Below are 16917 nucleotides of genomic sequence, written 5' to 3' on the forward strand. Positions count from 1 at the left end.
TAGCCAATCAGCTCCTGTCATTTTTCAAACCCGTAATGATTGGCTGGTGGGTTATCACCTTGCACTTATCACTGCTTTTATCACTTCTCCAGGGTTAATACATCTGCCCTTGTGTTTGAAAATTGTCAGGAGCTGATTGGCCGTTTCTTTTTCTCTCTCCAAACTTCGATACATCTCCCCCAGTATCCCTTGTAGAGTGAATCTGAAGATCTAAAGCAGAAAGGACAGGACCTGTGTTTACAAAAATGGACACATTATTTAATTATAAAAATGCATCATTTGAATGAAGTATTGTTTGCTAAGTAAGTATATTATTGTTGATTAATAAAGCAAATTTGTCATGTGATCAAAATAAATACATGAATAATACAAGAGCGCCGCGAGATAACGTTCAGGCCGGACCGGCCCATCAGCCCTTCTGGCATTTGCCAGAAGTGCCAGGTGGCTGGTCCTGCCCTTGGGGCGGTGCGGCCGCACAGATAAGGCCAGCTCGGAATACAGGTGGAAATGTGCATCTATTTTCAAGCATGCAATGCGGCCGTAGATGTGGTACGGACCTGAATCAGGCCCTCAGTGAGAGAAGGGAAAACATGACTTGTTTCCTGTGTAACACATGTACCTGATCCCAAGAATGGGTTAAATGTAGGGGCGAGCTGCGTGGGCATGGTGACCAGCGTGTCCAAGTTGACTAAGGTGGCGTTAGGGCCCAGGAAGGATTCCGGGGTTTTCCGCGCTACGGTCTGCTTGCTGGTAGTGGTGACAGACTGAGAATCGAATAGATCGGGACTGGTGGTGCCGCTTCGTAAGGACGGCAGAGTAGATATGGAGTCCGCTGGAAGAAATGAAGGCGTGAGAGAGACATTTCAAAATACTTATGTATGTACATACTGTATGTATACCCACAATTCCCAACTCCAGGCTAACTCCTGCAATCCGTGAGAAGCTGCCGCTAGCTGTTAGCTTGTCATGAGTTATTGCCACTGAAATGTAATGAGACTGATTGTGCCTCTTACAGTCCTGGCCAGATTCCCCAATAGCATCATGCTGGTTCCCAATGCTAGCTGTGGTGTGGCTCCATGCTGCTGCCTTGTGAGAGGTTCATCGCACAGGAATAGGATTTGCAGGAGATGACGAGTAAATTATGGGACAGAGATAAAACAATGGTTCTCTCCTATACTGTGCGGCACTACAGCTGCTGTGGAACTACACATCCCAGCATACCTTGCTATAGTTTTATTGTTACTGCATGCTAAAACTGTTGCAGGAAATGCTGGGATGAGTAGTCCCACAGCAGCTGGAGTGCCGGACGTTGCTTAACCTCTGATCTGCTGAATAGTAAACGCTGCAAGACTACCTAGTGACTCCATTATAGCAGCTAGGTGTGGTCATGTAACAGGAGTAATATCATACATTCATTCTGAACATTTACATTAGACATAGGGCCTAATTCAGACTTGATCGCAGCAGCAAAATCTTTCTGTAATGGGCAAAACCATGTGCACTGCAGGGGGGGGGGGCAGATGTAACATGTGCAGAGAGAGATAGATTTGGGTGGGGCGTGTTCACTCTGAAATCTACATTGCAGTGTAAAAATAAAGTAGCCAGTATTAACCCTGCACAGAAACAATATAACCCACCCAAATCTAACTCTCTCTGCACATGTTATATCTGCTCCACCTGCAGTGCACATGGTTTTGCCCATCAGAGAAAGATTTTGCGATCGGGTCTGAATTAGGCCCATAGACAAAAACAAAGTAGAAAGTACAGTATGAGTAGGTCCAGAATGAGAACGTATTCTTGGGCTGTCCTACTCCTATTTGATAGTTTACCCAGTTGCTCCGTGGTCGATGTATAGTTTTTGTATCATACCTCATTTTCCCCTGAGATCTGCTATAAGGTCATGCTGAGACATGTAGTTGAACAACAGAGCCGCTCTACCTCCACTTTAGCAGCTCAAACGGCCCATGGGGAGACAGTAAGCTACACAGCAAGTAATGCATGTAACATAAGGTGCGGATACAGCTGCAATACATTACTGGACAAACCTTCTGTCTTGTCTTATTGCACAGGTTTAGACAGCAGCCTCTTCCTTTCCACATGGCCCATTACTAAAGCGGGTTGGAGCACATGTGTGACCTTTGGCCCCACACTCCATCCAGATTTCTGTGCAATTTATGCCAAGGATTCTGCCAGATGTTCGGCTCTTGCAGGCACCTGGGATACATCACATGTCACCGTGCAGAGGAAGAGGAATCAGGAACCCTTGCAGAGTCAGGGTCGCCACTGGAATGTTCTGGACACAGAACAAGTGGTGGTTCGGTTTATAAGAGGAATGCGCTTGCTGGATTAATGCGCCATAGGCCACTACTGCAGCTGTTGTCTGACTCTGAGGTGCCTGTGGAAGGGGGGGGGCGACTGTGAAAGAGCAACTTGTGGAGAGCAAGGTTCGTTATATAAAGGAAAATGCACCGTGTCAGGATGTCGTTGAATGTTTAATTAGGGAAGGATCAGGATGGGCAACCCGTACGTGAGATGTCAATATCCAGTTTATCTCCTGAAACTGTATGAGGAATGCCAGGACTTGTAGTTCTACAAGAAATGGAGATCCACTCTCCGCAGCCTCATAAATGCATCAGATATATGCAATGACTGGACTTTAGAATGCAGTAATTACAGCACGGAGGTAAGCTCTGCAGCCAAGATCTGGCAGCCTAGCTGAGTGTTTTGTCCCTGTCACCCTCGTGCGACCTCGGAAGTACAGCCAGCTCTCGTACACAGGAGAGTAAGCAGATGACGAGTACTGTGCTTAGCCCACATCGCTATCCCTTAGGAATTCACAACTTGAGAGTATTCTATGACTACGGATCAGTCCGCACTGATGGTCCTGCTGGGAGGATGGAGAACTGAAGCCGAACATGGAAGACATACATTGAAGGCAATGGGAATCTGACAAGTATGGGTGCACACCAGACAGGGGGGAACAAACAGGAAATAGACAGGCCTGAGAGGCCATTTTGGAGACATAAGCTCACAGACACCGAGTGAGAGGAAGGTTCTGGAGCGCCAATACAGACAGGCAATGCACGGAAACTTTCTGTGGCCGAAGTAGGCGTCTATGGATGATTATACATGTTATTAGTGGTGGGTTATGCCAGTGAGAGCCTGGTGACTTACACTAGTGCCCAGCTATTCCACAGATCCACGACAACCGCCCATTGGTAACCAGCCACCAAACTCCCAAAACAGCAACTTTTATTGGCATGTGTAATATGGTATCCGGTCTTTAGGTCGACACTCATTAGGTCGACCACTATTGGTTGACATGCATTAGGTTGACATGGTAAAGGTTGACACATAAAAAGGTCGACATGAGTTTTTCAAATTTTTTGAACTTTTTCATACTTTACAATCCACGTGGACTACGATTGGGAATACAAGCACAGCGGTAGCGGAGTGAGGCACCTTGCCAGAAGCCATGTGTGGGGATACGGTGCACTAATTGGGGTTCCCGGTCAATCTACAAAGAAAACAACACCGGTTTTCTCTCCAAAAACTCATGTCGACCTTTTTCCATGTCAACCTAATGAACGTGTCGACCTATTTCAGGCGTCGACCTAGTCACTGTCGACCAATAGTGGTCGACCTAATGGCTGTCGACTTAGTTACTGTCGACCCAGCGATCCACACCCTGTAATATGCAGGGCTGAACTACATTACACGTGATGTACCTGATACTTTGGAAGAAGACCTCAGGCTGTCAAACTCAGAGAAATCATCTTTCGCGCTCCCATTTAAATTGCTGAAGGGGTCAAAGGACGAGCCACCTGTTGATGTAAAATATATTTGTAAAGGTCTTCAAAACAGACCACGCATCGATCCACCCAGGCCGCTCGCTTGCCTCAATGCGATAGGCCACAGCCGTCTTTGTCCACTGGAAATCAGGACTACCATATGAAAAGTGTGAAGAGTGGGATTACTCATTAACATGCCACCAGTGGCCATAACTGGTACTGCAATGATTAGTCACAGATTTCCAAAACAGAATGCAGTACCCCCATTCCTACCTGTGCTTTTGCTAGTTTTAATTGCTGGAGCAGGTCCCCAGGGGTCCGCTGTAGAATTAGCCACTCCGGTGACCGGCGATGGTGCCCAGGGGTCCTGGCTTTTTGGAAGAGGCTGTGTTGATGAAGCTGCGTTCGTTCCCCAAGGGTCGCCAGTCGCAGTTGCCTTTGTACCTGCTATACAAGCAGCCCATATAATGCGGTGTCACACTGAACATCAACAGCAGAATGTTACATCTGACTCATTGGTGTGTGCCACACAAAAGTCACAAGCTGCAGGAAGTACACACTTCCCTGCTATGTATGTCTTCATCTGTGGTGCATATGTCCTTTATTGGTGGAAGAGCCTGGGGAAATTTGAATGTGACAGGAGCTCAGGCAGGGTGTTGAAATAAGCCTATTGGACAGCTGCTGGCGAGCCAGGGTAAAAAACACAAAGCTGATTGGATGGCTGCTGCTCAGTTATGATGTAAAGTGAAGCTGATTGGACAAACTGTGACAAATGTATAATTAAGTCTTAGGGGGGTATTTATCAAAGTTTAGAGAGAAAGATAAAATTGTGAGAGATAAAGTACTAACAACATTACATTACATTTTCCAGGTTGTGTTTGAAAAATGACAGCTAGGAGCTGATTCGTTGGTACATTATCTCTCACAATTTTATCTCTCTCCAAGCTTTCATAAATACTCTTTTTAATACACACCTGACTGAGTTTCTACCAGAGTAAGGACCACACACTATATTGATGGTGAACGTAGTAGAACAAATTTGTTTTTGTTTTTACGGTCTATGCGTCTAAGTTGTGCCATGGATGCGCCCGGATCGCATTCATGCAGAGTGGCAGGTGTGATGTCAGACGTACGCACAGAGAAGTTTGCCTGAAGCCGCTCCTGGGTGGTGACTGGGTGGTGGCTAGTCAGACGCCTGGAGATGTACCAAGTTATGGGTGTGCTATGTGAGTGTCGCAGGCCTGTCGCTGAAGTGTTTGCCCATACAGGCGCGTAATCGCTGACTTTCACATCAGAGGCCATACTCCTAGCATATGGCTGCTGGAAGTTTCCAGGGTGACAATGATGGTGGCATCTACAGAGGCATCAAGCATGACTGCAAAGTATGGAGGTGCTGGAAGTGGGCGTTTCAGTTGTTATACATTCCTACGCGCAGGGGTACACGCAAAGGACTTGTGGTGGTATTAGCATAAGGTCACAGACGTGTGACCGGCAAAAGACGCACACCCGGACCAACTAAGACTCAGGGCCTAGAAATACTCCATGAGGTATATTTATGAAGCGGTGGATTTTGCACACCCTCGCTTCTCTGTGGGTTTGAATTCAAATTAATTAAGACCTCTTTCAGTCCGCTACCACTGAACACGGGTTATTGGCACATGAATGCGAAAACTCGTGTTCATGGGGGTCATTCTGAGTTGATCGCTCGCTAGCTAGTTTTAGCAGCCGTGCAAACGCTATGCCGCCACCCACTGGGAGTGTATTTTAGCTTAGAAGAAGTGCGAACGGTTGTATTGCTGAGCGGCTACAAAAAATTTTTGTGTAGTTTCAGAGTAGCTCAAAACCTACTCAGCGCTTGCGATCACTTCAGACTGATCAGTTCCTGTTTTGACGTCACAAACACACCCAGCGTTCACCCAGCCACGCCTGCGTTTTTCCTGGGACGCCTGCGTTTTTCCGCACACTCCCTGAAAACTGTCAGTTGCCACCCAGAAACGCCCACTTCCTGTCAATCACTCTGCGGCCAGCAGTGCGACTGAAATGCATCGCTAGACCCTGTGTAAAACCACATCGTTCATTGTGCCCGTACGTCACGCGTGCACATTGCACCGCATGTGCAGAACTGCCGATTTTTAGCCTGATCGCTGCGCTGCGAACAAATTCAGCTAGCGATCAACTCGGAATGACCCTCCATGTGCGGTCTGACAGGTGCAAGGGATGAAATACCGGGTCGAGTGACCCGGTATTTCAACCCTGGTCGCGAGCAGGGTTGAACACGTCTTCAACCCGGCTCACTGTGCTGTGTGACCGGGAGCCGGGTCGATGCGTCCTGTTTTCTGTTCACTCTTTGTTTACGGGCAGCGCTTGGAGATCATGTGATCTCCAAGCGCTGCCCCCGCCGCGTCACCGCTGACGTCACCAACCCGGTGCAGTCAGCGGCGGCGGGTCGCACACTGGGAGCTACCGTGTCAGGCTCCCGTGTGCGACCCGCCTCAGGCGGTCTGAAAGGGGTATTACTTAATACTTAGATCAGGCATTCCCAACCACGGCCCATACGGCACACTAACAGGTGACTTAATTCGTACCTCAGTTATTTTGATATAACCATCTGTGCTAAGACCTGGATATCACTAAAACCTGCACTGTCAGTGTGCCGTGAGGAGCGAGGTTAGGAATGCCTGACTTAGATGTTTAGGACATAGCCACGGAGAAGCGATGGCTAACATACCCCCTGCTCCCTATCAAACTGTCTACCGCTATACAAAGACCCACTTGCAGCACTTTCTCAGTCTAACCCTGTCCCTTGCTCACAGTCTACCCAATCTGTATCACCCCTGCCTGTCTGCCCCTCCCCTTTAGAATGTCCGCTCTCACGAGCAGGGCCCTCTTCCCTCATGTGCTTCGGCTTCCCTAGTAATACTGTAAGTCACTGTTTTCTTGTGTGCGCATGTATTTATGTACTTTGCTAGGTGGTGCTGAACCCTTGTGGCGCCATATAAATAAAGGATAATAATAATAATAATCTGTTTCTACCAGAATGGACCAGGAGCAGTCGCTGTGTCTGCTGTACCACTAGGGTCTCTTATTTGGAGACAGCGGCGATCCTTATCTCTTTATATTTTAATTTCAAGAACACAGCAGGTGAGTGATTTTCTGGAATGTTTTGGTGTATGTCTCCCACCAGCGCCTCCCCCCCTCCCTCCAGGAGGAAGCATACGGCAATCAATGTCATGTTTATAATACTACCAACGAGGAGCAGAAATGACTTTCTTTCCCTTCTGGCATTTGAAACGCTGGGTAAGAGATCCTGTACCCAGTTTCATAACTACAGAGCAGTGATGGGGAACCTTTGGCACTACAGCTATTGAACTAAACATCCCAGCATGCCCTGTTACAGTTTTGCTATTTGGCCATGCTAAAACTGTAGCTGGGCATGCTGGGATGTGTAGTTCAACAACAGCTGGGGTGTCAAAGGTTCCCCATCACTGCTATAGAGGGTGCAGGGGATGCAACTGCTATGGGGCCTGGCCGCTTGTGGGGCCCCCAAGGTCCAGCGCTGCAATACCACTGCACCGTTTTTATTTTTTTGTTTTAGCAGGGCGGCGCCGCCCGGCCTTTTACTTTCTGGTGGTGGCGGTGGGTTATGGGAGGCGTGTCTCTGGGACTGTCACTCACTGTCCGACAGAGCTGCCCTCCCCCGCAGTGAGTACCTGGAGCCTGATCGTAGAAAGGTTCGCAAGATGATGACTTCATCATCTTGTGAGTCCGAAAGCCCAGAAGTATAGCTGAAACGCAAGCAGGGCTGATGGATGCCGGACGGTCACCCATATAGTCACACTACTGATCGGAGAGTGTGTAGGGGACTCGTGAGCTGTATAATACAAGCAAAAGTCTAATTCGTTACTATGGATTACGAACACAGGTACTGTCCAAAGACATTGTGGCTATTCTGTATGTATGCTGACAGTAGTCTACGGTTACGTAACACAATGTGGGCTTTCTAAGTGCTCGGAGGCTCCTACGTAGCTCTTGGAAATAGACCCTGCCTTTCAAATTCCAGAGGAATATTTTTCCGGCAACGGCTGTGACCCTACACGGAGGAGGAATGTGTCAGAATTCGCCAACAAACTTTCCAAATGAATTACGTCATGTCAGGCTGTCTCCAACACTGAGCTCCTGTGTATTGGAAGGGGCAGGTGACTGAGCCTCATTACTAGGGCCTCCTGGAACACTAACGAAACATTTCCCGGAACAATTCCTCCCACGGTCTCCGCTGCTACGGGAAATAGGAGGCCGGTGGATGATGCCAAGTCGGGGCTTGTAGTAGAGTACGCTATACTGGCGCTTAAGACGTTAACATTCCCCATGGCATATTACTTAATAGCTTTAGGTCATTGTACTCTTTTTAGTCCTCTGTGTTACTAAAGTGTACTCATCGCCTACGCACAGGAGAGGAAGCCGTTTGTGTAGGCTGAACCAATATTCTAAACAATACAGCACTGTGGGCAATGTAAAAACGTCCTCCTATAAGGTCCTGTTTTAGCGATAGAAGACGATTTTTCCCCTGTGCTTGGTTACGGTAATAGATTTCTTTCGCAGCCGTCCTTTACTGTCTTCAGACAGGATACTCTATTTTATGTGGATCAGTATACAGAATGCTGGGTTAGGCGGAAAAACTATACGTAAACGAGACTGAACTAGGTGTATTCTATAAAAGTACGCACTAGTAAGGCATTACGTTTACCACACCCACTTTGTGTTCATTAGCATAAAAAGGGGCGGAGGAAGCAGAAGTTTGGAAGGAATCTCTCAAACTTCTCCCATTTAAATCTGCAGTGAATGGTGAGCGCAGCATTGAGTGTTTTTAGGGTCTGGGCTAAGTCATCACTGATCGCTCCCATCCCTTACCAAGTCTTGTCGGGGGAAAGGGGGGGGGAATCTTATAGTAAAACGTGGAGGAATTTAGCCTGCACCTGATTTTCCTATCATGTCACATTAAAGCAGACAATATAAGTACAGTGCTTAATAATGAAGTTGAGTATGACTCCTGTAATGACTGTGTGCAAAAAGTATTTACCAAAAGACTGCCAGGGATCTGCGGAGGCTTGAGAGGCACCAGCGCCTCCCCAGGGGTCCTGCTGGTTATTCGATGTTGATGTTGTTGTTGCTACTGCTGCCCAAGGCTCGGACTTCTGTGGGGCTGCGGCCCCCGCAGGCAGCGCGTCTATCAGGTCCAACAATGATGTTTGCTGCTGTTAATTAAAACAAATATACATATATATATATATATATATATATACAAATATATATATATATATAAGCATAGTATGAGTAAAGGGATGGCACAAACTGAAACCACGCACAGTCATACCAAGTAAGGCAAAAGTAGGCTTACCATACTATCCCTTTTCTCTGAAGTCCTAAGTGGATGCTGGGACTCCGTAAGGACCATGGGGAATAGCGGCTCCGCAGGAGACTGGGCACAACTAAAGAAAGCTTTAGGACTACCTGGTGTGCACTGGCTCCTCCCACTATGACCCTCCTCCAGACCTCAGTTAGAATCTTGTGCCCGGCTGAGCTGGATGCACACTAGGGGCTCTCCTGAGCTCCTAGAAAGAAAGTATATTTTAGGTTTTTTATTTTACAGTGAGATCTGCTGGCAACAGACTCACTGCAGCGAGGGACTAAGGGGAGAAGAAGCGAACCTACCTAACTGGTGGTAGCTTGGGCTTCTTAGGCTACTGGACACCATTAGCTCCAGAGGGATCGACCACAGGACCCGACCTCGATGTTCGGTCCCGGAGCCGCGCCGCCGGCCCCCTTACAGAGCCAGAAGCAAGAAGTGTTCCGGAAAATCGGCGGCAGAAGACTTCTGTCTTCAACAAGGTAGCGCACAGCACTGCAGCTGTGCGCCATTGCTCCTCATGCACACCTCACACTCCAGTCACTGATGGGTGCAGGGCGCTGGGGGGGGGGGGGGGGGGGGGCGCCCTGAGGGCAAAATAAACACCTTGGCTGGCAAATCATCACAATATATAGTCCCAAGCTATATATGTGATAAATTACCCCTGCCAGAATCCATGGAAAAAGCGGGAGAAAAGTCAGCCGAAAAAGGGGCGGGGCTATCTCCCTCAGCACACTGGCGCCATTTTTTCTTCACAGTGCAGCTGGAAGACAGCTCCCCAGGCTCTCCCCTGTAGTTTTCAGGCTCAAAGGGTTAAAAAGAGAGGGGGGGCACCAAATTTAGGCGCAATTATGTGTATACAAGCAGCTATTGGGGGAAAAATCACTCAGTTATAGTGTTAATCCCTGCATTATATAGCGCTCTGGTGTGTGCTGGCATACTCTCTCTCTGTCTCCCCAAAGGACTTTGTGGGGTCCTGTCCTCAGTCAGAGCATTCCCTGTGTGTGTGCGGTGTGTCGGTACGGCTGTGTCGACATGTTGGATGAGGAAGGTTACGTGGAGGCGGAGCAGAGGCCGATAAATGGGATGTCGCCCCCTGTGGGGCCGACACCAGAGTGGATGGATAGGTGGAAGGTATTAACCGACAATGTCAACTCCTTACATAAGAGTCTGGATGACGTAACAGCTGTGGGACAGCCGGCTTCTCAGCCCGCGCCTGCCCAGGCGTCTCAAAGGCCATCAGGGGCTCAAAAAACGCCCGTTACCTCAGATGGCAGACACAGATGTCGACACGGAGTCTGACTCCAGTGTCGACGAGGTTGAGACATATACACAATCCACTAGGAACATCCGTTGCATGATCTCGGCAATGAAAAATGTGTTACACATTTCTGACATTAACCCAAGTATACACATAAAAGGGGTTTTATGTTTGGGGAGAAAAAGCAGGCAGTGTTTTGTTCCCCCATCAGATGAGTGAATGAAGTGTGTAAAGAAGCGTGGGTTCCCCCGATAAGAAACTGGTAATTTCTAAAAAGTTACTGCTGGTGTACCCTTTCCCGCCAGAGGATAGGTCACGTTGGGAGATATCCCCTAGGGTGGATAAGGCGCTCACACGTTTGTCAAAAAAGGTGGCACTGCCGTCTTAGGGTACGGCCACTTTGAAGGAGCCTGCTGATAAAAAGCAGGAGGTTATCCTGAAGTCTGTATATACACACTCAGGTACTATACTGAGACCTGCAATTGCCTCAGCATGAATAGTGCTGCTGCAGCGTGGTCTGATACCCTGTCAGATAAATACCCTAGACAGGGATAATATTTTGCTAATATAGAGCATTTTAAAGACGTCGTCTTATATATGAGGGAGGCACAGAGGGATATTTGCCGGCTGGCATCCAGAATTAATGCAATGTCCATTCTGCCAGGAGGGTATTAGAGACCCGGCAGTGGACAGGTGATGCTGACTTTAAAAGGCACATGGAGATTCTGCCTTATCAGGGTGAGGAATTGTTTGGGGATGGTCTCTGGGACCTCGTATCCACAGCAACAGCTGGGAAGAAAAAATTTACCTCAGGTTTCCTCACGGCCTAAGAAAGCACCGTATTTTCAGGTACAGTCCTTTCGGCTTCAGAAAAGCAAGCGGGTAAAAGGCGCTTCTTTTCTGCACAGAGACAAGGGAAGAAGGAAAAAGCTGCACCAGACAGCCAGTTCCCAGGATCAAAAATCTTCCCCCGCTTCCTCTGAGTCCACCGCATGACGCTGGGGCTCCACAGGTGGAGACAGGTGCGGTGGGGGCGCGTCTCGGGAACTTCAGGGACCAGTGGGCTTGCCCACAGGTGGATCCCTAGGTTCTGCGAGTAGTATCACAGGGATACAAGCTGGAGTTCGAGGCGACTCCCCCTCGCCGTTACCTCACATCAGCCTTGCCTGCTGCCCTCGGAGAAAGGGAGGTAGTACTGGCGGCAATTCACAAGCTGTACTTCCAGCAGGTGAAATCAAGGTACCCCTCCTTCAACAAGGCCGGGGTTACTATTCCAAAATGTTGTGGTACCGAAACCAGACGGTTCGGTGAGACCCATTCTAAAATTGAATGCCTTGAACACTTATATACGAAGGTTCAAGTTCAAAATGGAATCGCTCAGGGCGATTATTGCAAGCCTGGAGAATTTCATGGTATCACTGGACATCAAGGATGCTTACCTGCATGTCCCTATTTACCCTCCTCACCAGGATTGTCATTACCAATTCCAGACGTTGCCGTTGGTCTGTCCCCGGCACCAAGGGTATTTACCAAGGTAATGGCCGAAATAATTATCCCGTACTTGGACGATCTCCTTATAAAGGCGAGGTCCAGGGAGCAGTTGTTCGTCGGAGTAGCACTATCTCGGGAAGTGCTACAACAGCACGGCTGGATTCTGAATATTCCAAAGTCGCAGCTGGTTACTACGACGCGTCTACTGTTCCTGGGTATGGTTCTGGACACAGAACAAGAAAAAAGGGTTTCTCCCGGAGGAGAAGTCCAAGGAGTTGTCGTCTCTAGACAGAGACCTCCTAATACAAATACAGGTGTCGGTGCATCAATGCACGCGAGCCCTGGGAAAGATGGTAGCTTCTTACGAAGAAATTCCATTCGCCAGGTCCCATGCAAGGATCTTCCAGTGGGATCTGTTGGACAAGTGATCCGGGTCGCATCTTCAGATGCATCGGCGGATAACCCTGTCTCCAAGGGCCAGGGTGTCGCTGTTGTGGTGGCTGCAGAGTGCTCATCTTCTAGAGGGCCGCAGATTCGGCATACAGGACTGGGTCCTGGTGACCACGGATGCCAGCCTTCGAGGCTGGGGGACAGTCACACAGGGAAGAAACTTCCAAGGACTATGGACAAGTCAGGAGACTTCCCTACACAAAAATATTCTGGAACTAAGGGCCATTTACAATGCCCTAAGTCAGGCTAGACCCCTGCTTCAACACCGGCCGGTGCTGATCCAGTCAGACAACATCACGGCGGTCGCTCATGTAAACCGTCGGGGCGGCACAAGAATCAGGATGGCGATGGCAGAAGCCACAAGGATTCTCCGATGGGCGGAAAATCATGTGTTAGCACTGTCAGCAGTGTTCATTCCCGGAGTGGATAACTGGGAAGCAGACTTTCTCAGCAGACACGACCTCCACCCGGGAGAGTGGGGACTTCATCCAGAAGTCTTCCAAATGATTGTACACCGTTGGGAAAGGCCACAGGTGGACATGATGGCGTCCCGCCTCAACAAAAAGCTAAAAAGATATTGCGTCAGGTCAAGGGACCCTCAGGCGATAGCTGTGGACGCTCTGGTAACACCGTGGGTGTACCAGTCGGTGTATGTGTTCCCTTCTCTGCCTCTCATACCCAGGGTAATGAGAATAATAAGAAGGAGAGGAGTAAGAACTATACTCATTGTTCCGGATTGGCCAAGAAGAGCTTGGTACCCAGAACTCCAAGAAATGATCTCAGAGGACCCATGGCCTCTGCCGCTCAGACAGGACCTGCTGCAGCAGGGGGCCTGTCTGTTCCAAGACGTACCGCGGCTGCGTTTGACGGCATGGCGGTTGAACGCCGAAACCTGAAGGAAAAGGGCATTCCGGAGGAAGTTATTCCTACGCTAATTAAAGCTAGGAAAGAAGTGAACGCAAACCATTATCACCGCATATGGCGGAAATATGTTGCGTGCTGTGAGGCCAGGAAGGCCCCAACGGAGGAATTTCAGCTGGGTCGATTTCTGCACTTCCTACAGTCAGGGGTGACTATGGGCCTAAAATTGGGTTCCATTAAGGTCCAGATTTCGGCTCTATCGATTTTCTTCCAAAATAGAACTGACTTCACTGCCTGAAGTTCAGACTTTTGTTAAGGGGAGTGCTGCATAGTCAGCCCCCGTTTGTGCCTCCAGTGGCACCGTGGGATCTCAACGTGGTGTTGGATTTCCTGAAGTCGCATTGGGTTGAGCCACTTAAATCCGTGGAGCTAAAATACCTCACGTGGAAAGTGGTCATGCTGTTGGCCTTGGCGTCGGCCAGGCGTGTATCAGAATTAGCGGCTTTATCATGCAAAAGCCCTTATCAAAATTTTTTATATGGATAGGGCGGAATTGAGGACTCGTTCCCAATTCCTTCCTAAGGTGGTATCAGTTTTTCATGTGAACCAACCTATTGTGGTGCCTGCGGCTACTTGGGACTTGGAGGATTCCAAGTTACTGGACGTAGTCAGGGCCCTGAAAAATATATGTTTCCAGGACGGCTGGAGTCAGGAAAACTGACTCGCTATTTATCCTGTATGCACCCAACAAGCTGGGTGCTCCTGCTTCTAAGCAGACTATTGCTCGCTGGATCTGTAGCACGATTCAACTTGCACATTCTGCGGCTGGACTGCCACACCCTAAATCTGTAAAAGCCCCTTCCACGAGGAAAGTGGGCTCTTCTTGGGTGGCTGGCCGAGGGGTCTTGGCTTTACAAATTTGCCGAGCTGTTACTTGGTCGGGTTCAAACACTTTTGCAAGAGTCTACAAGTTTGATACCCTGGCTGAGGGGGACCTAGAGTTTGCTCATTCGGTGCTGCAGAGTCATCCGCACCCTCCCGCCCGTTTGGGAGCTTTGGTATAATCCCCATGGTCCTTACGGAGTCCCAGCATCCACTTAGGACGTCAGAGAAAATAAGATTTTACTCACCGGTAAATCTATTTCTCGTAGTCCGTAGTGGATGCTGGGCGCCCATCCCAAGTGCGGATTGTCTGCAATACTTGTATATAGTTATTGCCTAACTAAAGGGTTATTGTTGAGCCATCTGTTGAGAGGCTCAGTTATATTTCATTCTGTTAACTGGGTATAGTATCACGAGTTATACGGTGTGATTGGTGTGGCAGGTATGAGTCTTATCCGGGATTCAAAATCCTTCCTTATTGTGTCAGCTCTTCCGGGCACAGTATCCTAACTGAGGTCTGGAGGAGGGTCATAGTGGGAGGAGCCAGTGCACACCAGGTAGTCCTAAAGCTTTCTTTAGTTGTATCCAGTCTCCTGCGGAACCGCTATTCCCCATGGTCCTTACGGAGTCCCAGCATCCACTACGGACTACGAGAAATAGATTTACCGGTGAGTAAAATCTTATTTAAACCGGGACACCTGGTTTTAATAATCCACAAAACCTGTGTAATCCAGGAGCATCCTGGTATAAAGGAATAAAGGAATGGTATGGCAAGGCTAGGCAAAAGCCAATAAAGCAGCGACACTTGAAAATGGTTAGGCTTACCGTATTATTACTTTAAACCGGGGCGCTCATGGATTACACAGGTTCTCTAGCGCAGAGGTTCTTAAACTCGGTCCTCAGGACCCCACACAGTGCATGTTTTGCAGGTAACCCAGCAGGTGCACAGGTGTATTAATTACTCACTGACACATTTTAAAAGGTCCACAGGTTGAGGTTGAGAACCACTGCTCAAGCGGATTAAAACTAGGTGAAATGCAGGGTTAAAGTCAGCCCGTCACAGAACCTGTGTAATTCATAAGTGTCCCGGTTTAAAGGGACTGCCTAAAAATGGTGAACCCATTTAATAATTAAAGCAACATAACAATCTATATCTAAGAATACTTCTATTAAAGTGGTATAAATGAGATTTGCTTATTACATATATCTAAAGAGCTGAGTTACTGATGAAAGGCTAAAAGTTTCTGCTCCCCAGGCCTGAGCAGCCGATAGCAGATTTTCCCTGCCAGGAATCCAAGTACTAGTTCAGTTCCTTGGGAGAGCAGAATGCATATGTTTCGTATTAGCCTGACCCACTGTATGGGCAATTAACCTATATACTGCCCACTACCACCCCCTCCTCTCTTAGTGCCCAGATCATTCCCCAACACCACCCCCCAGCAGACAACCCAGAGTAGGACGCTGGTCCTAGCAATGTCATTCTGTTATTGATCTTACCGCTTTCTTTTTAGGAACTTTTATGGTGTGTTTTCTGCTTTCCTCCAGTGCCATCTGCAGTCGCAAGTCATCCCCTCGACGGATACGCTCCTCCTTTCCAAATATACAATGCAGGATGGTGTTAAAGCTGAGACCTTTAGGAAGCGATCTGCACTCCACATGCATGCCTTACAGAAAAGCACTAATAATAATTAACGCCTTTTCCTGTACAAAGATTAAGAACCACCCCAGACCCATTTAGCAGTTTTTTTTGGGGGGGGGGTCTGGGATTTGCAAAGAATAAAGATTTGTATATAAAGGCTTTCCGTACATTCTCCAGATGATGTAACAAGCCTTAGATAGATATGGTGAAGTAGTTTGGGCAACTTCTCCACATTATCTCACTCTCAGGCTTAATACACCTCCCCTATTGTCTTAAAGGGGAAGAGGATGGGATGAAGTACGGAGGGTAAAGGCCCGTACACACTGGTCGATATATCGGCCGTTCTCTTGAACGGCCGATATATCGCGGGACCGTCGGCCAGCGTGTACGGCCGATACGTCTGTGAACTCCGTCGTTCACAGACGTATCGCGTCGGCTGCGCAGCACAGCCGACGGCCAATATATCTTCCGATATATTGGCGTGTCGCTGTGTGTGTACGGGGCGGTCGGCCGACCGCCCGTACACATGCTGCGGCGGCCGGCGGTGATTGACAGCTGAACTGGGCGGGCGTGTGTACACGCCCGCCCAGTTCATGACGTCAGTCCCCGACGGATCGGGCAGTGTGTATGCACAGCACACTGCCCGATCCGTCCATAGATATATCGGCAGATCAATTGATCTGCAGATATATCTACTAGTGTGTACCCACCTTAAGAGTACAAAAGGAAACACAAAGGATCACTCAAGGTTGCCGGCTGCCTGGAAACCCCTCCCCTGCTGTCTCCAACAGAAAGACTTTACCTAAAGGCATATATTTAGTACGGTATCCGGACTCCAGGTCGACAGCAAAAAGGTCGACACACCTTATGTCGACACACCTTAGGTCAACATGGACAAAAGGTCGACAGGAACAAGGTCGACATGAGTTTTTCACGATTTTTTTCTTTTTTGGAACCTTTTCATACTTAACGATCCACGTGGACTACGATTGGAACGGTAATCTGTGCCGAGCGAAGCGAAGGCACCATGCCCGAAGCATGGCGAGCGAAGCGAGCCATGCGAGGGGACGCGGTGCACTAATTGGGGTTCCCGGTCACTCTACGAAGAAAACGACACCAAAAAAAACATAAAAAACTC

The 16917-nt window shown here is 48.6% G+C and overlaps 1 protein-coding gene across 6 annotated transcripts in view; it reads right to left on the reverse strand.

The window, feature by feature from the left end:
- Positions 1-16917, reverse strand: part of EPN2 (epsin 2) — a 130025-nt gene that overhangs the window by 5785 nt on the left and 107323 nt on the right. For 5 of the 6 annotated variants that reach the window (XM_063934886.1, XM_063934888.1, XM_063934889.1 and 2 more), the window contains 5 exons: positions 15638-15730; positions 8869-9043; positions 4065-4238; positions 3729-3824; positions 620-832 (listed from right to left, as the gene is read on the reverse strand). In XM_063934886.1, the coding sequence (XP_063790956.1) occupies positions 620-832; positions 3729-3824; positions 4065-4238; positions 8869-9043; positions 15638-15730 (751 nt within the window). The remainder of the gene's footprint in view (positions 1-619; positions 833-3728; positions 3825-4064; positions 4239-8868; positions 9044-15637; positions 15731-16917) is intronic. The other variant, XM_063934890.1, reaches the window with a different exon arrangement.

Source organism: Pseudophryne corroboree, chromosome 7, assembly GCF_028390025.1.
Source record: "Pseudophryne corroboree isolate aPseCor3 chromosome 7, aPseCor3.hap2, whole genome shotgun sequence".
Taxonomy (NCBI): Eukaryota; Metazoa; Chordata; class Amphibia; order Anura; family Myobatrachidae; genus Pseudophryne; species Pseudophryne corroboree.